The 26,089-nt window shown below is 43.5% G+C and overlaps 1 protein-coding gene across 2 annotated transcripts in view; it reads left to right on the top strand.

Moving 5' to 3' along the window:
- The first annotated feature begins 6,555 nt into the window (after positions 1 to 6,555).
- The window catches only part of EIF3L (eukaryotic translation initiation factor 3 subunit L), a 28,492-nt gene continuing 8,958 nt past the window's right edge, over positions 6,556 to 26,089 (top strand). Inside the window, exons 1-8 of one of the 2 annotated variants that reach the window (XM_010599333.3) lie at positions 6,556 to 6,682; positions 7,240 to 7,288; positions 8,394 to 8,604; positions 12,194 to 12,273; positions 16,180 to 16,241; positions 19,351 to 19,420; positions 19,677 to 19,750; positions 24,358 to 24,529. In XM_010599333.3, the coding sequence (XP_010597635.1) occupies positions 6,650 to 6,682; positions 7,240 to 7,288; positions 8,394 to 8,604; positions 12,194 to 12,273; positions 16,180 to 16,241; positions 19,351 to 19,420; positions 19,677 to 19,750; positions 24,358 to 24,529 (751 nt within the window). In that variant the 5' untranslated portion in view covers positions 6,556 to 6,649. Of the gene's footprint in view, positions 6,683 to 7,239; positions 7,289 to 8,393; positions 8,605 to 12,193; positions 12,274 to 16,179; positions 16,242 to 19,350; positions 19,421 to 19,676; positions 19,751 to 24,357; positions 24,530 to 26,089 lie in introns of those variants that run through there. The other variant, XM_064283559.1, reaches the window with a different exon arrangement.

Here is a 26,089-nt window from a genome sequence, read left to right as displayed (position 1 = left end):
TATTGACGTTGTCAAGGATTTTATTTTACTTGGATCCACAATCAACACCCACGGGAGCAGCAGTCAAGAAATCAAAAGAGGCATTACTTTGGGCAAATCTGCAAGAAATCTCTTTAAAGTGTTCAAAAGTAAAGATGTCACCTTGCAGACTAATGTGTGCCTGACCCAAGCCATGGCCTTTTCAATTGCCTCATATGCATGAGAAAGCTGGACAATGAATAAAGAAGACTGAAGAAGAATTGATGCTTTTGAATTATGGTGTTGGCAAAGAATATTGAATATAGCATGGACTGCCAGAAGAATGAACAAGTCTGTCTTGGAAGAAGTATAGCCAGAGTGCTCCTTCGAAGTTAGGATGGCGAGACAGAACTGGTTTGAAAAAAATTTGCTTATAGCTAATGTCAAAGGAATGCTGAAATATGATCGCTAAGTTAGATTCAAACCAGTTCACGTCCCACAGGGCAATAAAACTGTAACCTTTGGGGTCATCTTCTCAACTGGACAGATAATCAGGTTGTACAGGTTGATGATTTTTGACAAATGTATACACTCATGTAACCACCATCCCAATCAAGATATAGAACATAAGAATTATATTTTTAACAATATAAGAATTATCGTTTTAGGCTATAGAGAGAGGGCTCTGTGTTTTCAGGAAAATGAGTGAACATTTGTGTACAAAAACAACAGTCTTAAATGTCTATGATGAAAGAAAGGATCCAACTTAAGATGTGGTCGGGAAACTTCACTCATTTGTTATATCTAGCGGCCCCAGTTTAGATTTTGCTTTGTGACCCTCATACCAAATGCTAAGAATGCTTCTAGCTCTGATTTGTGCAGAACAGCTACTGCTCTTCCAGGGCCCATGTGCTATTGCCATAGGTGGAAAGGAGTCCTGAGACCACGCCCAGGGGAGTGGAACAAACGGGATAGTAAGTGAAATACATATCAACCCCCAGGGTGCAATGGGATGTGGGGCTTGAAATGAATACAGCAGAAGAGCCCAGGCCAACTGTAAAACATGACTAATGGCTATCCTGAGGCAGAGAATTTCCTGCTTCAAACCCCAGGCAAAAGAAGATCAAGAGAAAATACGGCAGCTTTTCAGCAGCCAAATTCTGTCAGCAATTCTCCTAGGTAAAATCATTCCAGGAGCTTTGGTCTGTTCACAGTTTCTTTCCCTTTGACGTACTGCTTTTTTATCAACAAGCAAGCTTTGCAAAATCAAACACCCTGTGCTCAGACATCTCATAGTCTATGTTGGTGTTGAATTCACTTTTAGATCAAAGATCCTTTTCTGAGCAGGCTTAACGTGCTGCCAAGAAATGGAATAGGTTCCAATTCAAATGCAATTCTACAAATATGGATTGAAAGTGGAAGAAAGAGAGAGGAGGCTATTACAATAATATACGCGAGATGATGGTGGCTTGGGCAGGGATAACAGAGACCAAGATGGGGAAAGGAAGAATCTGGGAGTGTTTGTGAAGGTAGAGCCAATGAGATTTGCTGTGGTGTGATGGATCGATTTTATGTGGCCTTTCTCACCACAGCCTTGTAACTCCTAGCAAATGACTGGGTGGGACTATGCAAATCAGGTGCTTGTGGCCCACCAAAGGGATTAGACAGCTTGCTAATAATGCAAGTAAAGGGTGTGGCACCCCTGTGGGGTTGGGACCATGCCAATAAGGTCTATGGAACCTCTATGAGGAGATTGGCCAGTTTTGCCATCCTGATATGCTTGAAAGAGAGCCAGTCCCAGAGCAGAAGGCACGTCCTCACTACCACCAAGAAAGAAAAGCTAGGAGTGTATCACGTCCTTTGGACCCAGAGTCCTTGTGTCGAGAACTTCCTAGACCCAAGAGACAGAGAGAGAGCTGTAATACTGTAGACAGTGAGAAGCAGTGGCCGAGAAATGGTGGCAGCAGAGGCAGCAGAACCAGGAAATCAAGCAGTGGGCTTCCTAGCTCACACAGTGAGAAAGCTGAGCACATTTGGGCAGGAGGCTTGCTGGTGGAATGGGGTGCCTCCAGGTACTTATTGACAGAGCTAAAGAGCTTTGTAACACTTGCTTGAGCAGAGTCTGAGGCTGAAGAGCCAAGGGCCAAAAAGAGGCCTGACTGCAGGCCCAGCTGAGAAGATGCTGTCCAGATTGAAGAACTATATCCTGAGTTGTTCCTGACTGTGAATTGTAACCTGTTACTTCCCGAATAAGCCCCATAATTGTGAGAACCCAGCAGAGAAGTGGAGTGCTGCGGGAGGGACAGCTGATGTCAGAATTGCTAAAAAGGTTGGAGAGAGGTGGTATGTTTGACCTCTGTCTCACAGTAAATCAGCTTTAGGCTGATGCTAATAGTGATTCTCTCTCCATCGAGACGTTAGAGAGATCAGACACTCACACCACTTTTAACATCAGTAAGTGGATTGGATGTAGGGTGTGAGAAAAACAGAAGAGTCAAAGATGGTTCTGCAGATTTGGGGCTGAGCAACTAAAGGAGTAGAGTTGTCTTAACTGTTGTTGTTAGGTGCTGTTGAGTCAGTTCCAACTTATAGTGACCCTATGTACAACAGAACAAAACACTGCCCCATCGTGCATCATCTTCACAAATGTTGCTATGCTTGAGCCCATTGTTGCAGCCACTGTGTCAATCCCTCTCCTTGAGAGTCTTCCTCTTTTTTGCTGAGCCTCTACTTTACCAAGCATGATGTCCTTCTCCAGGGACTGACCCCTCCTGGTAAAATGTCCAAAGTATGTGAGACATAGTCTCGCTATCCTAACTTCTAAGGAGCACTCTGGTTACACTTATTCTGAGACAAATGTGTTCATTCTTTTGGCAGTCCATGGTATATCCAATATTCTTCACCAACACCACAATTCCAAGGCATCAATTCTTCTTTGGTCTTCCTTATTCATTGTCCAACTTTCACATGCATATGAGGCGATTGAAAACACCTTGGCTTGGGTCAGGCACACTTTAGTCCTCAAGGTGACATCTTTGCTTTTTAACACTTTAAAGAGATCTCTTGCAGCTAATTTGGCCACTGCAATGCGTCTTTTGATTTCTTGACTGCTGCTTCCATGGGCACTGATTGTGGATCCAAGTAAAATGAAATTCTTGACAACCTCAGTCTTTTCTCCATTTATCATGATGTTGCTTATTGGTCCAGTTGTGAGGATTTTTGTTTTCTTTATGTTGAGGTATAATCCATACTGAAGGCTGTGGTCTTTGATCTTCTTCAGTAAGTGTTTCAAGTCCTCTTCAATTTCAGCAAGGAGGGTTGTGTCATCTGTATAACGCATGTTGTTAATGAGTCTTCCTTTAATTCTGATGCCCCATTCTTCTTCGTATAGTCCAGCTTCTTGGATTATTTGCTTAGCATACAGGTTGAATAGGTATGGTGAATAGATACAACACCACTGTACACCTTTCCTCACTTTAAACCATGCAGTATCCCCTTGTTCTGTTCAAACGACTGCCTCTTGGTCCACGTACAGATTCCTCATGAGCAGAATTAAGTGTTCTGCAATTCCCATTTTTTGCAATGTTATCCAAAATTTGTTATGATCCACACAGTCGAATGTCTTTGCATAGTCAACAACACACAGGTAAACATCCTTCTGGTATTCTCTGCTTTCAGCCAGGGTCCATCTGACAACAGCAATGTTATCCCTGGTTCCATGTCCTCTTCCAAATCCGGCTTGACTTTCTGGCAGTTCCCTGTCGATATACTGCTGCAGGCGCTTTTGAATGATCTTCAGCAAAATTTTGCTTGCATGTAATATTAATGATATTGTTTGATATTTTCCACATTCGGTTGGATCACCTTTCTTGGGTATAGGCGTAAATATGGATCTTTTCCAGTTTGTTGGCCAGGTGGCTGTTTTCCAAATTTCTTGGCATAGATGAGTGAGCACTTCCAGTGCTGCAAGTTTGTTGAAACATCTCAATTGGTATTCCGTCAATTCCTGGAGCCTTGTTTTTTGCCAATGCCTTCAGTGCAGCTTGGACTTCTTCCTTCGGTACCATAGGTTCCTGATCATATGTTACTTCCTAAAATGGTTGCCTTAACTGAGGTGGGGAAAAGTATGGGAGGAGCAGGTTTGAGCCAGGAGATCAGATACTGAATTTGGACGTTTTAAGTTGCAATGTGACTAGGCAAGGGGTCATGGGCCCACTTCCAGGGCAGGGTCTGGGATGGAGAGATACGTGTGAGGAGTCAATGGCATATGGATGATATTTAAACCTACTGAACTGGATGAGACAGGAAATGAAGGTAGAGAAGAGCAGAGACCCAAGAACCAAGCCCGGGGAGTGATCTACTATTTCGTGATTGTAGAGATGAAGAGGGGCCAACAAAGAAAGTGAGAAGCCAGTAGCCAGTGAGGAAGGTCCTCTTGAAGCTTTTACTATTCTAATTTGCATTGTGATTCTCTAAATTAAAGGGTACGTTCTGCAAGAGTTAAAAAAAAAAAAAAAAAAAAAAACCAGCCTTTGAGTCAATTCCGACTCATAAGGACCCTGTGGGACAGAGTTGAACTGCCCAAAGAGTTTCCAAGGAGCACCTGGTGGATTTGAACTGCTGAAGTTTTTGGTTAGCAGCTGTAGCTCTTAACTACTACGCTACCAGGGTTTCCCTGGAAGAGTTAGGAAACCATAAATAAATGAGTGAATAGATGAATGAAGAATGAATGATAGATGGTTATAAACAGGTAATCCAAATTTTGTGGGGCCCGAAGCTTTCATTAGGAATAAAGAATAGAACATTACAAAAATGAAACTAGAAAGAGAATATTTGTCTAGAAAGAGAACTCACAACCCAAATTATGTGAGAAATCAAGCAATTGCAAATTTTAATATGCTCACAAATACCACAAAATCACAAAATCCAGAAAAGTAACATTAATTGGTGGAAACACCTCCACAGTTTTTGTTTTTTTTGTTGGCTAACCTCTTTATATGACAACAATTTTGTATCATCATTTTCCATAATGAGAATGGAAAAATGCTTGTGTTTCCTCATTAGAACAAATTTTTATTTTATTATTTATCATTTAGAAATCCTTTTGATTTCACAACTCTGTATTATTAACATTTTGAGGAATTATCAAATTTGGAGAGAACTGTATGAAATTTTTGTCATATATGAATTGTAAGATCTCACATATTTCAAGATTTCTTAGGCTCTGATTAATCTTAAATATTCCTTTAATTGACGACACTCATTGACCACAGTGGATGGTTAGGTGTATTCCTACAAACGAAAGGCCAGCAACGACAACTATGCACAGAAGAGGCAAAGTACTTAATTCAAATGTTCCCCCATTGGATTTCCTCTAGCTGGATCAACAAGAGCAAGTGCGACAGAGGGGAATCCAAGTGGAAAGATAGTTTGGTCCTAACAACCAATTGCAATAAATACTATTTTGTAAATTTTACAAAAATACATGACCACGTGAGGACATTGTTAGGGGCTACCCAGAGCCATGGAAGGACTCTGGGAATGAAGGGGTCCCAAAGCGTAACCTCCATTAGTTCCATGGTGGCAATTCGACCATAGTGCGACGGGGAAACACAAAGCAGGAAAGGGCATAGGTAGTTGGGACGGGGCGTTGTAATTCTAAATGGGATGCTCTTGAGTGATAACTTCAGAATAAACACTTGAAGACAAAGCGAGCCGTGCGGTATCTGAGCGGGCTGCATTCTAGAGTCTAGAGGCGGGTAACTGTGAGTGCAAAAGCCCCGAGGCGGAGTGTCTCTGGATGGGAAAAGCAAGGAAGGCAGTGTGACTACAGGACGCGGTGGCTGGGGCAGAAGGGGTGCGACACGCTACGGGTCACACAGCAAGTCACATTGGAACCCAGATCACCTGACTAGTGTGTTGTGAATGAGCCGATGGCTAAACTAAGGTCCTTGACCGAAAACAGAAATAAACCCACCACCCGGGATTCCCTTGTTTTATAACCTCCATCCCTAACTCGAGGGTTTCCGAGCGACTCGAATCCACCCCACGACCCCTCCCCGACCACCAAACACAGACTGGGCGCTCAGGCGCAGCACAGCTCCCAGGACTCGCCCCAGGGCCTCACGCCACAGCCGGCTTCATCTTTGCCTGCTCCAATTTAATGCCCAAAGTTGGGGAGCAACTTTTCATGATGACCTCTCACTCAATGGGACCGAGGCTCAACTTTTCCACCCAGTAAAATTTGAAACCAGAACGTTTGAAAACGTTGCTGGTCGCAGGCAACCCGTTGACGACTAAATCTGCATTCAGACCCCGTTCATCCGGCTTTTTCTTCACGCGAGAAGGCAGCCCGAGGGAGCTGTCAGCCATTTTTTGTGTGGCATTCCTTCTTGTTTCCCTTAATTTGCCCATTGTTTGTTTATGATGAAATAGTTCACGTCCCTATTTCTGATTTATGCAAGTGATATAAAATGTCTCCCCTTGCAAAGTCTCTATTTGGAAAGGGAAGAAAAAATTTAGGTGTTTCGTAATTTTTGCCCTTCTTAACGTGGCGGTCTCAGGGTGCCGGCGCCCTCAGAAAGGCTTCCGGTCCCCGCAGGGCCAAGCGGGGTAGAACTTCCGGAGTCATCACGCCGGCGAGGGCTGGTCTTTTCGCTCTTTTTGGCGGTGTTACGCGAGCGCCGCAGTCATGTCGTATCCCGCTGATGATTACGAGTCTGAGGTAAGATGGGCCTAAGCGCGTGGCAGGGTCCGCGACATTGGCAGGGCCTTTATGGATGCTGGGGCCCGCGGGGAAGCGGCGTCTTGGCCTTTCCCCGAGCCCCCGTGGGCCGCGGCCAGCTCCGGCTTGCCTCTCCGCGCGGCCCTTAGAAGCCACAGCTCGTGGCCCCTCACCCGCCCTGTGTCTGCCCGCCCGCTTCGTGTGTTCGGTGCCCTCGTCCTCCCGTTTGCCAGGACTGCGGCCGGAGGGCGCTTACGCCCTATTCCTATCAGGCTTCTCTTTCTGGGACTGAACGCTTTTTCTGGGCCTGGGTTCAGTCTTGCCAAACCCTGCTGGCTCCCACCGTCCCTGTAGTTTTCTCTAGCTTATTGCCCCGGTGACGTTGCGTTGTCATTGTCTGTTCTCTGTTTTCTTGCAGAAATGTGAGTTTCTTAAGGGCAGGGACTGCGTTTTATTCAGCTATGTATCTATTAGTAGCCTGCTTGGCACTTGGCAGGAATGAACATTTTGCATTCACAGATTGGTGACTGTCCTTTTCTGTGCCTTTGTCGTTCTAGGCCGCATATGATCCCTATGCTTATCCAGGCGACTATGATATGCACACAGGTGAGACCACGGGTCTGTATGGCTAGGCGGGCTCTCCTGTGGACCCGTGCGTTTTTGAATGGCCTGGAACAGCTCTGACGGGTACCTGTTAAAAACGGGCTTGTCGATGGTCCAGGTTTAGAGTCAGTTGTTAGCTTTCAGTGGGAAGGTTGTATGGACCCTAATAAACCGGGCCATGTTTGTGGTCTACTTCAAAGTCTCAGAGGAAGAGCCCCACTGACTGGCTGTGGTTTCCCCGTTTAAATTATTAGCAAAAAAAGAGAATCTTGAAGTGAAGTTTAAAGTGATTAGAACTATGCCAAAATAAAATTGAGGGGGGGAAGGTGGGAGGCTTTGAGGGTTCTTGAAATGTTGGAGTGACTTGGCTTGACATGAATTGTTCTGAGTACTTTATGAGAAGTGTTTCATTTAATTCCTAAAATAGTTCTGTGAAGTACATGCATTAATGTTTTCGTTTTACAGATGAGAAAACGGAGCACTTAAGGGTTTGGTGACATGATATAGTTAGGTACTGGCAGTCACTCAGTCATTCAAAAAATATTAAGTGCCTACTACCTCCTGTCATCCTCCACCCCCCAACAGATATACACAACTGTTCTGGCCCCTGAGGGTATACCTGGGAGCAAGACAGACCAGGTTCTTGCCCTCATAGACTTTAGGTTCTAGTGGGGGAAACAGATGATAGGTAAATGAGTAATTTTAGATAGCGATAACTGTTCTGAAGAAATACGGCAATAGGGTCGAGATGATTTGTGGGGGTTATATCAGAGTGTTTAAAAGGTTTGTACCTGATATCATAGACTTGGGAGTCTCTGGGTGGTGTAAATCAACATGCCTAGCTGCTATCCAGAGAGGTGCATGTGCACGCAGGGGCCTCTTGGAAGAAAGGCCCGGCAATCTGCGTCCTAAAAATCAGCCATTGAAGACTCTACAGAGCACAGTTCTGCTCTGACACATGGGATCACCATGAATTGGAGTGATTTGATGGCAGCTCTAGATTTTTTCATGGGCTGGAGTTTCGTTTGGGATGACTTGGGGTGGTCGTGCCTTTTGTTACATCACATATGTGGGTCTGGAAGCACTTTGTGTTTTATCCAACCTCTAGGAGATCCAAAGCAGGACCTGGCTTATGAACGTCAGTATGAACAGCAGACCTACCAAGTCATCCCTGAAGTGATCAAAAACTTCATCCAGTATTTCCACAAAACCGTCTCGGATTTGATCGACCAGAAGGTGTATGAGCTACAGGCCAGTCGTGTCTCCAGTGATGTCATTGACCAGAAGGTCTATGAGATCCAGGACATCTATGAAAACAGGTATGGGCTACTGGCTACATTGACCTCTCTCTGAGTGGGCCTGGCCTACAGAACGGGTGATGTTCAATAGTTTTTCTGTGAAAAGAATGTTCAGGGGGTCTCTACGATTTCTTGGAGATAAACAAACAAAAAACCAGGCCCGTTGCCGTTAAGTTGATTCCGACTCATAGCGACCCTATGGGACAAAGTAGAATCGCCCGTTGGAGTTTCCAAGGAGCGCCTGGTGGATTCAAACTGCTGACCTTTTGGTTAGCAGCTGTAGCTCTTAATCACTATACCATCAGGGGTTTCTGTAAAAGCCAACCCCATTGCCAACTTATAGTGACCCTATATTCTTGGAGATAGGGACATGTTATTTTGTTGGACCCTGCTTCCCCAGGAACTTGTATAATATCAAAATTAGTGATTATAATAGCAATTATCATTTATTGTTACAGTAGTGGTATCAGTATGAACTAGGTAGTGTTCAAAGTGCTCTTCCTGTATTTATTCATTTACCCTTCACAGTAATCCCATGAAGTTAGGTACCATTGTTTTCCTCATTTCACAGTTGCAGAAACAAAACAGCGAGCATAAGTCAGATAGCTAGTGAAGTGGATGAGCTGAGTTTTAACCTGTATAGTCTGATACCAAAGCCAGATTTCTAAACCCCTGTGCTGTGCAACCTCTCGGTACATACTAGGGTTAGCCAGCCAGACTCTGGAGTGGTTTCTTCAGTATTGAGGCTAATTGCCATTGTGTAAAGGAACCCTGGTGGCGCAGTGATTAAGAGCTCAAATGCTAACTGAGGAGTTGGCGATTTGAACCTACCAGCTGCTTCACAGGAGAAAGATGTGGCAGTCTGTTTCCATAAAGATTACAGCCTAGGAGACCTTATGGGGCAGTTCTCCTGTGTCCTGTAGGGTCACATGAGTCAGAATCAACTCCACGACAGTGGGTTTGCCCTTGGGTAATGGGCTTTAGAGATTAGACAGGTCAGTCAAGGCTGGGGTAATCAGGAAAGGTGTCACCAACAAAACAGCATCTAAGCCAGTCCTGGAAGTATGGATGGAGAAAGCACCATGGTCAAAGACCTATTGTATTAGTGACTTAAATCAAAACCCAAACCCATTGTCATTGAGTTGATTCTGACTTATAGTGACCCTATAAGACAGGAGAAGTGCCCCATAGGGTTTTCTAGGCTGTAATCTACAGGAGCAGATTGTCGGGTCTTTTGTCCTGTGGAGTGCCTGATGGGCTTGAACCAGCAACCTTTAGTTTAGCAGCTGAGTGCATAACCATTGCACCACCAGGGCTGTGAGTTGGAGTTGACTCTGTGTTAACAGGATCAATGATTAAAAACCAAAAACCAAACGCACTGCCGTCGAGTCGATTCTGACTTAGCGACCCTATAGGACAGAGTAGAACTGCCCCATAGAGTTTCCAAGGAGCGCCTGGCGGATTCGAACTGCCGACCTCTTGGTTAGCAGCTGTAGCACTTAACCACTACACCACGAGGGTTTCCTGGGTCAGTGATAATTAATTATAAAATTAATTAATTTTTTTTTTTTGGTGTACCTTAATCCCTGAACCATGTTTCTGTCATCCCCCGGGCCTTTCTGGTTAGTGGCACGTAGACCAGCACCGTCCCATAGAACTAACAATGCTAGCCGTGTATGTAATTTAAAAAAATTTTCAGTAGCTACATTAAAGAAAAAATAGGTGAAATTAATTTTTATAATATTTAGTCTATTATATCTAAAGTGTTTCTACATATAATCAGTAAAGAAAAATTAATGGGGTACTTTACTTTTTTCCTTTGTACTAAGTCTTTGGAAACCCTGGTGGTGTAGTGGTTAAGTGCTATGGCTGCTAACCAAAGGGTCAGCGGTTCAAGTCCGCCAGGCGCTCCTTGGAAACTCTATGGGGCAGTTCTACTCTGTCCTGTAGGGTCACTATGAGTCGGAATCGACTTGACGACACTGGGTTTGGTTTACTAAGTCTTTGAGATCCAGTGTGTACTTTACAGCACATCTCAATTTGTGTGCTAAGTTTTCATCAGAAATACTTGATCTATATTTGATTTGATAAATTTACAATTGAAAAAGATTCACATAAGTAGACACATGAGACTATTTGGGTGACTCCTGTCTGGAGGGGAGATGAGAAGGCAGAGGGGGACAGATGTTGGCTGAATGGACACAGCGAATACAGGGTGGAGAGGAGCGTGCTGTCTCGGGGAGAGCAACTAGGAGTGCGTAGCAAGGTGTGCATAAGATTTTGTATGAGAGACTGACTTATTTGTAAACTTACAATGAAAGTAAAAAGATTGACACACCCAACTTGTTTCAGATAAATGTTTTCCAGTCCAAAGTTGAATACCGCTTACTAAACTTAAAGGAAATTAACTAAAATTTAAAATTCACTTTCTCAGTTGTACTAATGGACATTGCAGGCAGATACAGATGGTAGTTGAAACCAAGCATGTGGTAGACCCTTGTCTAGGAGAATGTGAGGTGAGAAAACTGGCTGGCACCTTGGGAAATATGTTGCTTTAGGGGCAGGCAGAGGAAGAGAGCCAGTAAAGAAGACAAAAAGAACAGAAAGGCAGAGAGAACCATCACAGGAACCAAAAAAAGAAGAGACTCTGAAGGGAAGGGGAATGGTCAGCAACTGTCAGGTACTCTAGTGAGGTTGGAAACCCTGGTGGCGTAGTGGTTAAGTGCTACGGCTGCTAACCAAAGGGTTGGCAGTTCAAATCTGCCAGGCGCTCTTTGGAAACTCTTTGGGGGCAGTTCTACTCTGTCCTACGGGGTCACTGTTGAGTCAGAATCGACTCGATAGCACTGGGCTTGGTTTTTTTTTTTTTTTGTTCTAGTGAGGTCAAGAGGAGAAAGCCAGTGGTTGAATTTGGCAACTTGGAGAGCCCTTGGTAACCTTAGCAAGGTGATTTTTAGTGCGGCAAGAAATGGGGGTGAGAAAGAGGGGTTGGTAAGTGTAGGGGACTTAGAGGGTATCAACCTTGTGGGTGTTTATATGCTGAACCAAGAGCGTGAGAAGAGGGAGAGGTGGGTCTTGAGGATGGGGTGGGGCAGGAGTTGAAGTAGCTGCTAAGAGGATCAAGAGAAGGAAAATGAACAGAAACCTGGTCCTTGGTGGGTTGCGGGCAGCAGCGTTTGGATTGGATGCTGTAGGTTTGTTGTGGCATCAGACTGCAACAGGCTGTAATTTGGGTTCTGTGTTTGGAGAGGGAGAAAGAGGCACAGTGCTCCAGGGAGTGGGAACAGCAAGGCTAAAGGTTATAGAGGCCTAGTGGGTCTCATATTAGGGAACAGCAAGCACTTAAATAATGGCTAGAGTCGTGGTATACAGGCAGGAGATGATTCTGCAAAGTTTGATGGTGCTTAACTGAGACGAAAGGAATGTTCGACTGCATTAAGAAAGGCCATGTGAAGTACAGAGTTGTGTTGTAGAAAGCTATAGACTTGGGGAGCTCTGGCCCTGCCTCTGTTTCTGTGATATCTTCCCTTCTCTGAGTCTGTAAAATGTGAGGGTTGGGTATCTCAGTTCCTTGTTTTAGAGTTCTACAATTTTTCTGTTTGGTTTTTAGCTGGACCAAGCTGACTGAAAGATTCTTCAAGAATACACCTTGGCCTGAGGCTGAAGCCATTGCACCGCAGGTTGGCAACGGTAGGTGTGGTGTGTTTGTGTCCTGTGTGCTTGATGGGATCCTATGGCTGGGGCCTACATTCTGGAAGAGTTAGAAAGCCAGAAATGAATCAACCAATGAATGTTAGATGGTAATAAACAGGGTATCCAAGTTTTCTGGGGCCTGAATAGAAAATTACAAAATGACATTAACCGAGGGCTATTGGACAGAAAGCTCATGAGAGAGTGTGTATGTTTTTCTTACCGTTTTATTTTCCCAGGGCTTGGTGCATAGTAGGCCCTTGGTAAATACTTGCCCAATGAGACTGTATAAATAAACGGGGGGAGGGGGGGAGGTCAGAGATCCCTCATAATGTGGCGAGAACTGAAATCTTTGTCCTTTTTCCATTTTTCTCTGTAATTTTTAGGGTCATCACAGCCTCTGTAGAACGGACCTTCTATTTTCTTTCTACTTGTCTGTGTGCCCAGGAACAGGCCTTCTCCAAGACTGTCCGCAAAATACTTTTCTTCCTTGCAAACTTCGCCCCTAGCTGGAAGGAATTTCTTCTTCCTTTGATTCCTACAGCACTTTGTTTTCACCTAAAGAAGTTGTAATTATATTTGTGTTCCTACTTTGGGAAAGGTCCTTAACAGCAGATGTTTCTCATTCGTGAATTCCTACAGTGCTTAGCCCAAGAGTGTCAGATGAAGCAAGTGGAGTTGTGTATTTCTGAATAGAACCTTTCACCTTTGCAGCGGATGTTAAGAAATCTATCTAAGACATCTTAAATTCTGATTCTTAAAATTAACTGCCTTTTCTGCAGTTTTATTATTCCATCATAAGACTTCCAGCAGAGGGGGCAGTAGTGGTGAAGGTTGCAGTTATTATCCATCTTTTTGATTATAGCCATCTTAACAGATGTGAAGTGGTATCTCATTGTGATTTCGATTTGCATTTTTCCAATGACTAACGAGGAGTCCCTGGGTGGTACAAAAGATTAAGTGTTTGGATACTAGCTGAAAGGTTGGCAGTTTGAACTCACCCAGGCATCAGACATGCCTCAGAAGACAGGCCTGGAGATCTGCTTCTGAAAGGTCACAGCCTTGAAAGCCCTATGGAACAGTTTTTTTTGTGTGTGTGCTTTAGATGAAAGTTTACAGCCTGAGGTAGTTTCTCATTCAAAATTCTACACACATACCGTTTTGTGACATTAGTTGCAGTCCCCGCACTCTCCCCCTTTCCACCGCATTCCTGCAGTTTTCCTGTCCCTTCCTGCCTTCTCATCTTGCTTTTGGGCAGGAGTTGCCCGTTTGGCCTTGTATGCTTGATAGTTATGTTTGCTTTATAGACCTGACTAATTTTTCCTTCAAAAATGGGCTTCAGGAGTGCCTATGGTTGTGAGTTACCAGGATGCGCGGGGGCCATAGTCTCAGGGGTTCCTCCAGCCTTTGTCAGACCAGTAAGTCTGGTTTTATTGTGAATTTGATTTTTTTTCTACATTTTTATCCTGCTGTGTCCAGGATTGTATTTGGATCCCTGTCAGAGCAGTTGGTGGTGGTAGCCGGACACCATCTAGTTCTTCTGGGTTCAGGCTGGTGTACACTGTGGTTGACGTGGTCCTTTAGTCATTTGGATTAATATTTTCCTTGTGTTTTTGGTTTTCTTCATTGTCCTTTGCTCTGGATGGGATGGGACCAATAGATATACCTTAGATGGCCACTCGCAAGCTTTTAAGACCCCAGACGGTACTCAACAAAGTAGGAGTAGAACATTTTCCTTATGAATTATGTTACATCAGTTGACTTTAATGTCTCCCAAGATTACTATGGTCCTGAGCCCCAGCAACTCAGTCTCTCAGTGTGTTCGGATGTGTCTAGGAAACTTCTGTGACTTTGCCTTTGTCAAGTTGTGCTGACTTCTGTATTGTGTGTTGTGTTTCCCTTCACCAGAGTTGACACTTGTCTACTACCTAGTTAGCGTTTTGCCTTCCCCATCCCTTTCCACCCTTGTAACCATCAAAGAATGTTTTTTTTTCTGTGTGTAAACCTTTCTTGAGTTTTTATGATAGTAGTCTCATACAGTATTTGTTCTTTTGTGATTGGCTTATTTCACTCAGCATAATGCCCTCCAGATTCATCCATGTTGTGAGATGTTTCACGGGTGCATCTTTGTTCTTCATCGTTGCCTAGAGTTCCATTGTGTCTGTTACATAATTTGTTTTTCTATTGATCTGTTGATGGGCACTTAGGTAGTTTCCATCTTTTTGCTGTTGTGAACCATGCTGCAGTGAACAAGGGTGTGCATATGTCTATTCGTGTGACTGTTTTTTCTCTAAGATATATTCCTAGCAGTGGGATTGCTGGATCGTATGGTATTTCTATTTCTAGCTTTTTAAGGAGGCACCATATTGCTTTCCATAGTGGTTGTGCCATTTTACATTCCCACCAGCAGTGCATAAGAGTTCCAATTTCACTGTGACCTCTGCAACATTTGTTATTTTCTGTTTTTTAATTCGGTGCCAGTATGGTCAGGGTGAGATGGTATCTCATTGTGGTTTTGATTTGCATTTCTCTAATGGCTAATGATCACACCCATTTCTTCATGTGTCTGCTAGCTGCCCGGCTGTATTCTTTGGTGCAGTGTCTATTCATATCCTTTGCCCATTTTCAATTGGATTGTCTTTTTGTTGCTGAGGTGTTGAAGTATTTTATAGATTATGGAGATTAGACCCTTGTTGGTTGTGTTGTAGACAAAAAATTTTCTCTGTCTGTAGGTTCTCTTTTTACTCCTTTAGTGAAGTCCTTTGTTGAACGTAGTAGTTAATTTTTAGGAGATAGCAGTTATCTAGTTTCTCTTTGTGCATTGTTAGTTATGGTTTGTATTCTGTTTATGCCACGTGTTAGGGCCCCTAGAGTTGTCCCTATTTTTTCTTCCATTATCTTTATTGTTTTAGGGTTTACATTTAGGTCTTTGATCCATTTAGAGTTAGTTTTTGTGTATGGTGTGAGGTAGGGGTCCTGTTTGATTTTTTTACAGATGGACCTCCAGTTAATGCCAGCATCACTTGCTAAATATGGAGTGGTTCTACTTAGCACACATGAAGTCGCCATGAGTTGGAATTGACTCGACAGCAGTTAACAACAGTAATTAATGACATAGATGGTCTTTGCATGTGCTCTTTGGCCATTTGTGTATCTTTTTTGGGGAAATGTCTGTTCAAATCTTTTGCCCATGTTTTAATTAGATTATTTGTCTCTTTATTGTTGGGTCATAAGGGTTCTTTATATATTATAGGTATGAGTTCCTATTCAGGTGTATTATTTGCAGACATTTGGTCCTATTGTTTGGGTTCTCTTTCACTTTCTTCATGGTATCCTTTGAACAGGGTGTGAGGTAGAGGGCCTAACTTCATTCTTTTGCATGTGGATATTCAGTTATCTTGGCATCACTTGTTGCAAAGACTTCTTTCCTCATTGAATTGTCTGGATGCTCTTGTCACAAATCAATTGATACTGTAAATGTGAAGCATTATTTCTGAACTCTCAATTTCCCATAAATCTGTTTCTCCTTATGTCAGCAGCACACTGTCGTGTGGTGGTAACTGTAGCTTTGTAGTGAGTTTTGAAATTGGGAAGTGTGGATCCTCAGCTGTGTTCTTTTCTCAAGATTGTTTGGCAGTTGGTTGACAAGCCTCCACACGGTGAAGGAAAGTGAGTCTGAACGGAGAGTGTACTGAGATTAAGATGAGGTTGAAAGAGTGGGATGAGAAATGCATTTTCTCATTGCATGTATTCTTGGGGAATAAGGAGAAGAGTTTAGATGTTGCTTAGTCTCTGACGTCATGTTTATCCCTTTACATCCTCCCCTTCCCCAAGGGATGAAACTGCCAGAAGACCCTGGGTAATGTTTTATGGATTACTAAAGCACCCCTCTGCCATCTCTTTCAGATGCTGTCTTCCTGATTTTGTACAAAGAATTATACTACAGGCACATATACGCCAAAGTCAGTGTGAGTATCTGAGTGTTGCACGCAATGTTTTCAGCTATGCCGTTGTGCCCCTGGAACACAGTCCCTAGATTCTGTTGTTCAGTGTCTAAGAGTGGTCAGCAAGCTTCCTGAGCTTTCTTTTAAGAAATGGCAGAATGATTGAACCCAAGAAGTCTTAAGTCGGCTCTAAACAAACTGTAATGCTGCATAATCTTACCTGTTCTTCCTTTTTAATTTCTCCTTCCCAGTGCTCTCGTTCTTGATTGGCACTCATCACTATGCACTAGATTACAGGTTGCTATCCAAATAGGGTGTTCCCAAACCCTTCTGCCTCTGCATGGAAAGCCCTTCCCTTTCCCCTTCAGTGCATTGCCACTGAGCTTCGATTCCCCTGAAATGTATGTAAAACTGTCACCGTATACCAGCACTTTGCTGGACATGTGGCACACATCTGTGCATCTCTGATCCTCACAACGATCCTGCAAAGTTGGCAGATTGAGGTGTAAAGAGTTACACGTCAAATTCACATGACAAGTAAGGAAGAAAGCTTGAACCTAGGGCTATCTTCTTGTAACATCAGTGTTTTTCTACCACACTATCCCAACTTGGGGCACTTAACTGGATTCTTCTCTTCCTTAGTGCTAAATTTCAGAGTGCTCCTAGTCTCTTAAGATACCTTCCATACTATCTATAAATTGTTGACTTAAGTCTGTTTTTAGCCACAGTCTCTCCACTGAAGTCTAGACTTACATATCCATTTGCCTTCTGAACATCTCCAGTTGGCAGTCTGATAGACATTCCAAACTTAACATGTCCAAAACTGAACTCTAAGCCTGTTCTTCCCATGTTCATCTCAGTGAATGGTACCACCATTCACCTAGTTACTCAGGCTGGAAATCATGGCGTCATTCTTGAGTTTTCTCTCACTCTATATCCAGCCTCACAGCAAATCCTGTCCAGCTCTGTCTTCAACATATTCTGCGAAACCAACCACTTCTCACCACCACCACTGCTACTACCCTCATTTAAGTCATTACTCTGTCTTGTCTAAACTACTACAGTAGCTGCTAGGCTGATGTCTCCTTCCACTCCTGTTCACTTAGAGTTTGTTCTCATCATAGTAACCAGAATGATCTGTTTGAAATACAAGCCTCATCAAGTCACCCGCTTCCTCACAATTTTCCCTTGACTTCTCATCATGCTTAGAATAAAATCCCAAGTCTTAGCCATGGCCCTACTTGATCTGGCCCCTGACTCCTTGGTAGTCTCATTTCCTGTTAACTTTTCTCCTTCCCACTGTGAGCTCCTAGCTGTACGCGAAGGTACTTCAGAGCACTCGTCGCTCGCTGACATCATATTATTTGTTTATTTGGGTTTTGTTCCCTTCCCCACTAGAAGGTAAACTTTGCGAGGGCATAATCTTTGTCTTGATCACTTTTAAAATCTGGTGTCTAGGATTACATTGGATTCATGATGGTAACACGTTAATGACTTACTGAGCGTGTGAGTGCTTGTGTGCACGCGTAAATGAAGGAAACTGGCACTGAGACTTGGAGTATTTCCTCCTAAGGAGGTCCTAGCTCCTCACAGTTACCCAGCTCTCATCCTCTCAGAGGATCATGTGACCACAGGCGCCTGCATCGGTGGGAGTAGCTGGAAGAGCTTGCACTGCCAGAGGAATGCAGGAGGCCATGCCTTTGTGGCATTCCGGTGGGATCTCTGACTTCTTATCTTGTAGAAACTAAAGAGTCTTAGGCTTTGTGAGCAAGCAGAGAATCTAGCCAGCGTGTATGATACTGCTGCTTTGGGGAGACCATGGTGCCAGAACCCTCATCTGGCGATGCTCTAGCTGATCTTACCACCGCTAGTCTTCCTTCTGTTTGGTCTTTGAAACATATGACTCCTTCAGAGGTGAAGATTGAGCAAGCTTATTGACCGTGTAACCTCTTTGCTAGGTGCTAAATGAGACGCTTTGCCATACCTGACCATATTTAAAACCCTGGTGAAGGTTTTTCACTGAACGAGCATTTTCTGTGTTAAGCACTTCAGCTGCATAATCACATTTAATTGTCATGAGGCCAAATAGCTGCTTTCATCCACTTTTTCACAGAGAGACTAGATAACTTGTCAGAACCCCACAGTTAGTGAAATTGGGGCTGAGACTCTAAGGAGGTGTTCTTTCTGCGCTGTCACAGCAACATTGTTCGTCATACCATTCCCCAGTTCAGACACCTGCAGTGCTTCTCAGTCGCTGGTAACATAAAGTCTAGATCAGGGGTCAGCAAAGTTTTTTTCTGAAGGACTACTAGGTAAATATTTTAGGCTCTGAGAGCCATAATGGTCTCTGCTGCAGCTACTCAACTTGTCGGTGTAGCAGTCATAGAAATGATACAATGAATGGGCGTGGCTGTGTGCCAGTAAAACTTTTATTTACCAAAGCAGGTGGTAAGCTGGATTTGGCCCGTGGGCCCTGGTTGGCTGACCCCTGGTCTAGATTCTTGTTTGGCACTCAAAGATCTCTGCGATCCTGGCTCAACGTAGCTATGTTTTCTCCTGTTACTCCCCAGCCTTCAAGCACCATGGTCTTACCTCTTTACTAGTACTGCTTTTTCCACTGAAACACCTTCCCCTCTCCTTTACTTTGCCAGATGTGCATGCCTGTTCTTTAAGGGCCTATCGAGGCCAGTTTCCATAACTCCTGACCAATGTGGCCTCTTGTACTCAGTGCCTCTTTTGAATTGCTGTAGCACTTACTGTCTCCCTCTTACATGAGTGCTCCTTGGTATACTGGGAAGGAGAAGACAGACATTGATTCTCCTGTGTGTGTTTTCAGCGCTCGTGGTAGGCCATGGATAAGACACCCAAAACCACCAAACCCCATTGCTGTTGAGTCGGTCCCGACTTATAGCTACCCTATAGGACAAAGTAGGACTGCCCTGTAGAGTTTCCAAGGCTGTAATTTTATGGGAGCAGACTGCCACATCTTTCTCTGGCAGAGTGGCAGGTGGGTTCGAACCGCCAACCTTTCTGTTAGCAGCCAAGCCCTTTAACTACTGCGCCACCAGGGTTCCTGGAATAAGACACGTTTAAGTTAAATATTTGTGTTGTGCTATCTCTTTTCTCTTTACAGGGGGGACCGTCCTTGGAGCAGAGGTTTGAATCCTATTACAACTACTGTAATCTCTTCAACTACATTCTTAGTAAGTCTGAAATTTGGGCAAATCAGTGAGTGAGGGGAAAAAAAAAAAATTAGTAAGTGAGGGTTCGATGAGGACGAATATTGGATTCCAGCTCTTTTAGCAGGACTTTAAGGGGGAAGGGAGTCTTATGATTCATGATCTTTTGAAGAGAGAAATTATAAATAAACTTGCAGCCCTACTGAATGGACAGAATCCTTGCTTCACATCTGACTTTTCTGTGATTTGGGGTAAAGTGAAACCTGTCCTTCCTGCACAGATGCAGATGGTCCTGCTCCTCTTGAACTACCCAACCAGTGGCTATGGGATATCATCGATGAGTTCATCTACCAGGTATCTGGTTAGCCTTAGCTTAAGGTGAAGTACCTGGGTTGGAAAAACGGGTCCAAGCAAGGGGCAGCTGCCTCCATTATTTGTGTTGTTAAAAAAATGCATGGTATAAAATATCCTCATTGTAGTGTAAAAATTTCCCATGGTAGTGAACTCCCATGGTAAATGATTTTCTGAAGAGCCAGCGAGGCCCACGAGCTCCAGATAAGAACTTGGAAGTCAGGAGAGCTGATTTTCTCACTTCCCCCAAACTCTTACCTGGGAGGTGGTCTGGCAGGAAGGACACAGGCTTCACAAGCTTTGAAGCCAGGGAAAAGTGGGCTTTATTCTGGGGGCTGCCATCTGGTAGTTTTGTAACCCTGACATGTTGTTTAAGCTCCTTGAGCCTCACTTTCCTCACCTGCAAAACAAATATTTTATGTCTTGATTGTAGTGGTGGTTAGTTGTTGTATGCCAGAAGATCAGAATAAAATAGAACGTTTTTATCCAAACCAATTTACCTACCTCAACCTGTGGTTGAGAATAACGTATGGCTGAGGTGCCTCTGCGAACCGAGCCAGATGCAAAGATCAGTGGTGTGTAGCAGCAAGGGTAAAAGCTCAAATTCTGCTATTTACTGGACCTTGGACGAATTAACTACACGGTACCTTGGTTTCCTCATCTCTAAAACAGAGAATGTTGAGAGGGTTATTGAGGTATTTTAATTTAAAATATAAGTGTGTACACATTCGCTAGTATCTCTTAAGAGTTTATTTTGGAAATTTTCAGACACATGTAAGTAGAATAATATGACGAATCCCCGTGGCCCCATCTCACACCTTAAACAGTTATCATTTCCTCATGGCCAGACTTTCATCTATGCCCATCTCACTTGCCCTTCCTGGCCTTTTTCATTCTTCACATGTACAATTCAGTGATATTGTGTGCATCATGTTGTGTAGTCATCACTATTATCTTTTTCCAGATTTTTCTATCATAGAATGACTTCTTAATAAATATGTTATTTGAGCTCTGTGGACCAAAGAGACTTTGTGAGTACAGACTGCTAATGATAAGTTGTGAGAAAGAGGCTTCCTGTTCGAGATCAGACTTCAGTGCCTTTCTGCAGTGAAGGCCACAAACCGCACCGGCCTTGTTTGCCCTCTCCAGCTCCTTGGCTTACGTGGGCCTCTTACTTGGCGTAATTTTAGGTGGTTGGCAGTCCTCCTGACTCCTAGTAAGTCGAGGAGGATCATCTGTACTGAGGTTCTTCATCCCCTTAAGAAAATCGTAATTCCCTGAGCTTTGAGCTTAGCTGGTGTTCTCTTCTTAAGGTGCTTAATTAAATAAAGTGCTTTCTACTTCTAGCTGGTGTTCTCTTCTTAAGGTGCTTAATTAAGTGCTTTTTACTTCTAACAAAGACTGTCCAGTGAGGAGCAGGGAATGCCTGGTGTGATTCTTCCCAGCCAGGTAAATGCCACTCTGGGCCAGTGGCTCTTCCCTGCCCCTTTTATCTTTATTTATACAAGTAATATATGAATGTGTTAACTGCTGTTAATTTTTTTTTGCCTGCAGATAAAGTGAAAGTGCCTGCCTTCCTTGCCTTTGCAGAGATGTCAGTTCTTGACTGGAAGGATAGGCACCACGTTGATGTTTCTCAGGCATTTACATGAATGTGTACATACAGAAATACATCGTTTAAAAAATGCTATCTTGCTACATTTTTAGCGCAGTTTGCTATGACTTGGAGCCCTTTCTGTGTCTACACATGTAAAACAAGGCAGGTTCTTTGGCTGCAGTGTACACGATGTGGGCGTACTACTTCTCTGAGGATAAACGTTTGGGTTTTCTGCTTTCACTATTATGAATACCTTTAGGGATCACAATCTAGAAGTAGAATTGTTGGTTGAAGGATACTTGCTTTTTAAATTTTTTAAAAGTGGCTTTGTAGGCATAATTTATATTCTATAAAAAATAGTTGGTGAAATTTGACAATCTAAGTGGTGGTCAGTGTTCTTTGCCGGTTTTTCTAATGGATTGCCCTTTTTTAAAAAACATACTTACGGGAAGTTCTTACACATTTTGGATATTCTTTGTTTTTTTTATAAATTTGGAACTTTCTCTTATACTCTCAGAGGAAGGTAATATTTTAGAGTTGAAAAGCAATCGCAGCTCATTTAGGCCCTAGATACTAGTCACTGGTTTCCATACCTGAGTGCACACCAGAATCAACCAGGGAGTCTTCTGAGATTCTGGTTGAGCTAGACGTTCCCTGAGACTATGGTCCCTGCAGCCCTCAGCCCAGTAATTCAGTTCCTTGGAGTCTGGATGTGTCTTTGAAGCTTCTGTGACTTTGTCTTGGTCAAGTTGTGCTGGCTTCCCCAGTATTGTGTCCTGTCTTACCCTTCACCAAAGTTACCACTTAGCTATTGTTCAGTGTTTTTCCACTGAGTAGGTAGGTCTCCAGGTAACTGCTATTCTCCAGGTAACTGATGGAGTCAGCCCAGCACTGGTCCCAGGTAGTACCATTGTCCCAGACAAATGCCTGTGGCGTGTCACCTGTGTGTGTGTCTTACACTTGGCCAGGTTCTCTTCTTAGTACAGAGGTGACTTGGGCTGGGTTCCTGTCCTGGGGGCGGGGGGGATTACCATTTGTAACTCTGACCCTGGCATGGCAGAATAAAAAAAAACCTGTTGCCATTGAGTTGATTCTGACTCATGACAACCCTATAGCCACTGTGAATAGGACTGTCACAAGTTTGCTCATGGTGATTCCGGTGACCAGGTTAACGGCATTGTGTAGCCCAGAGAGATGGAGTCACTTTAGATTGTGTCTGACTCCAAATCGAATGTATTTTTTTACACAAACTACCTCTATCTTAGAGGGTTTTTTTTTTACACTTTTTTTCTCTTTATTGTACTTGAGATGAAGGTTTACAGAACAAACTAGCTTCTCATTAAAAAGTGCACACATTGTTACGCGACACTGGTTACCAACCCCATGACATGTTAGCACTCTCCCCTTCTCGACCTTGGGTTCACTATTACTAGCTTTCTTGTCCCCTCTTACATTCTCATCCTTGCCCCTGGGGTGGTGTGCACCTTTAGTCTCATTTTGTTTTATGGGCCTCTCTAATCTTAGGCTGAAGGGTGAACCTCAGGAGTGACTTCATTACTGAGCTAAAAGGGTGTCCGGGGGCCATACTCGTGGGGTTTCTCCAGTCTCTGTGAGGCAAGTCAGTCTGATCTTTTTTTGTGTGAGTTAGAATGTTGTTCTACATTTTTCCCCAGCTCTGTTTGGGATCCTCTATTGTGATCCCTGTCAGAGCAGTCAGTGGTGGTAGCTGGACACCATTTAGTTGTGATGGAACTCAGTCTGGTGGAGGCTGTGGTAGTTGTGGTCCATTAGTCCTTTGGACTAATCTTTTCCTTGTGCCTTTGGTTTTCTTCATTCTCCCTTGCTCCAGATGGGGTGAGACCAGTGGAGTATCTTAGATGGCCACACACAAGTTTTTAAGATCACAGACACTACTCACCGAAGTAGAATGTAAAACATTTTCTTTATGAACTATGTTATGCCAGTCGAGCTAGACATTCCCCGAGACTATGGTCCCCGCAGCCCTCAGCCCAGTAATTCATTTCGTTGGAGTCTGGATGCGTCTTTGAAGCTTCTGTGACTTTGCCTTGGTCAAGTTGTGCAGGCTTCCCCAGTATTGTGTACTGCCTTACCTTTCACCAAAGTTACCGCTTAGCTATTGTTTACTGTTTTTCCCTTCTCACCCCTCCCCTCCCTCGTAACCATCAAGGATTGTTTCTTTTTGTATGTAAACCTTTTCATGAGTTTTTGTAGTAGTGGTCTCATACAGTGTTTGTCCTTTTATGATTGATTTATTTCATTCAGCATGATGCCGTCCAGATTCATTCATGTTGTGAGATGCTTGGTAGATTCATTGTTGTTCTTTATCATTGCACAGCTTTCCATTGTGTGCCTGTACCATAGTTTGTTTATCCATTCATCTGTTGGTGGGCAATCTAGGTTAGTTTCCATCTTTTTGCTGTGAACAATGCTGCAGTGAATATGGGTGTGCATATGTTTATTCGTGTGACGGCTTTTACTTCTCTAGGATATATTCCTAGGAGTGGGATTGCTGGATCATATGGTATTTCTGTTTCTAGCTTTCTAAGGAAGAGCTGTATCGTTTTCTAAAATGGGTGTACCACTTTGCATTCCTACCAACAGTGCATAAGAGTTCCAATCTCCCCACAGCCTCTCCAACATTTGTTATTTTTTTGATTCATGCCAGTAGTGCCTGGGTGAGATGGTATCTTATTGTGGTTTTGATTTGCATTTCTCTAATGGCTCAGTCTTAGAGATTTTTACTTAAATGTAGAATAAGTAACAAATTCAGTAATGAACAAAAGTCAACTAATATACATGGTGGTTTAGAATGAGAAGTAGTAGTCTCCCCTCGCCTTTCCCCAGTCTTGTGCCCCTTCTCCAGAGGCATTTAAAAGCTGGGATCCCTAAGGCACGATCCAGAACCATTGGCAGCGCGTCACTTTCAGCACGTGCTTTTGGTCTTTTGCTTTGGGTTTTTTACCACTGTTGAATCTTTTCCCTCCTTCATCAGTTTCAGTCATTTAGTCAGTACCGCTGTAAGACCGCCAAGAAGTCAGAGGAGGAGATTGACTTCCTTCGTTCCAATCCAAAAATCTGGAATGTTCACAGTGTCCTCAATGTCCTTCATTCCCTGGTGGACAAATCCAACATCAACCGCCAGTTGGAGGTGTACACAAGTGGAGGTGAGTAAGGCCTGGCTGATGGCCATGGGAGTGTCCTGCTGCTCGTCCCTGTTCCAAGTAAGGAGATGCCACAGGTAGAGGAGATGAGGCACCGTCTCTTAGGCAGTGGGCTGCTGCTCTTTGGTGGCTGGGTATGAGTACTAGCTGAAGCTGATGTTGTGGCTGCTGGGCTAGGCAGTCTGTTGGCTGAAAGGCCGAACCAGCTCTCACTGAGATCTGCATTCCTAATACTTCTGTGTCCCCAGGGCCTTTGTTTAGTTAAGCACTCTCAAACTTTACACCTAAAATATTGAGAACCACAAAGAACTTTGTTTATATTCAAATTTTTTTTAATGAGAAGAGTGGCATTTTCACAGATCTCTTTAGTGGCTGACTTACGAGAAGATAGCTGGATTCATTTCTGCTTTTGCATTCAATCTGTTGCAATATGCTATTTGGCGAAAGTATATGAAGAAAATTTGGCCTCACAGATATTTAGTTGGAAAAAAGAAGAAATATTTTAATAGCCTTTTCAGATACTGTGGCTATTCTTTGATACCACACCAAACTCAACAAGTGGTAGTTGGCATATAGTGGGATCTGAAGCATTAATGAACTCCTATTTTGTTACATTAAAGTTCATTGGTCTGTCCTGCATTTTGAATGATCTTTTACCCGTGCATAATTTTATGACATCGTGTATTGGTCATTTGGAAAATATTGGTTCAGTGAGTTATAAAGGTCTTCCAAGTGATGATATATTTTATTACACAAGAGACATCACGCTTGTTATTTTCACCACCTACCTCATCAGACAAGTCTTTATTGGGAACCTGTTGAGCTCTCAGTAGCAGATAAAAGCTTTACAAATTTTTAATTTTGGCTTAAAAACTCAGATTTTCTCATTGGCAACAAAAACTGTCCGTTTTCCTTAAAGCGTGACAGGCTCTCTCCCTTTGTTTTTGAGAAAATGTCTGCCGGATACCCACCCCTGAATAACCTTGGTTGATGTGTCAGTCATTCTTCCAAGTAAGAATGGTATTCCATGAAAAAAAGTGGCTAGTTCTTATTGCAAGTGCACAGTGGTGAAGAGTACAGTGACTGCTAGTACGGTTTGGTGTCACTGTCTGATTTGTGCTGAGGTGTCCACAGGTTCACACACTGTTTGCTTTTGCATCGTCAGTGCATATGTCAGCACAGTAGGAAAGGCAGTAACATCTTAGAGTTCCTAGGAAGATGGCTCTGATCTCATGGGCTTCCTGAGAAGAGAGCGACCTTGGTGAGTAACTTACTGATGAGAAGGGCCTTCTCATATTCTCAGGTGTGTTGGAACAGATGTCTTAGTTATCTAGTGCTGTTGTAACAGAAATATCACAAGTATTGCTTTAACAAACGGAAGTTTATTTTCTCAGAGTCCAGAAAGCTAGAAGTCCAAATTCAGGGTGCCAGCTCCAGGGGAAGGCTTTCTCTCTGGGTTCTGAGGGAAGGTCTGTGTCATCAATCTTCCCCTGCTGTAGGAGCTTTTCAGCACGTAGACACTGGGTCAAAGGATGTGCACGTACTGGCTCTTCTTGCTTGGTG

Source organism: Loxodonta africana, chromosome 4, assembly GCF_030014295.1.
Source record: "Loxodonta africana isolate mLoxAfr1 chromosome 4, mLoxAfr1.hap2, whole genome shotgun sequence".
NCBI lineage: Eukaryota > Metazoa > Chordata > Mammalia > Proboscidea > Elephantidae > Loxodonta > Loxodonta africana.
This window is presented reverse-complemented; position numbering and strand designations above follow the sequence as displayed.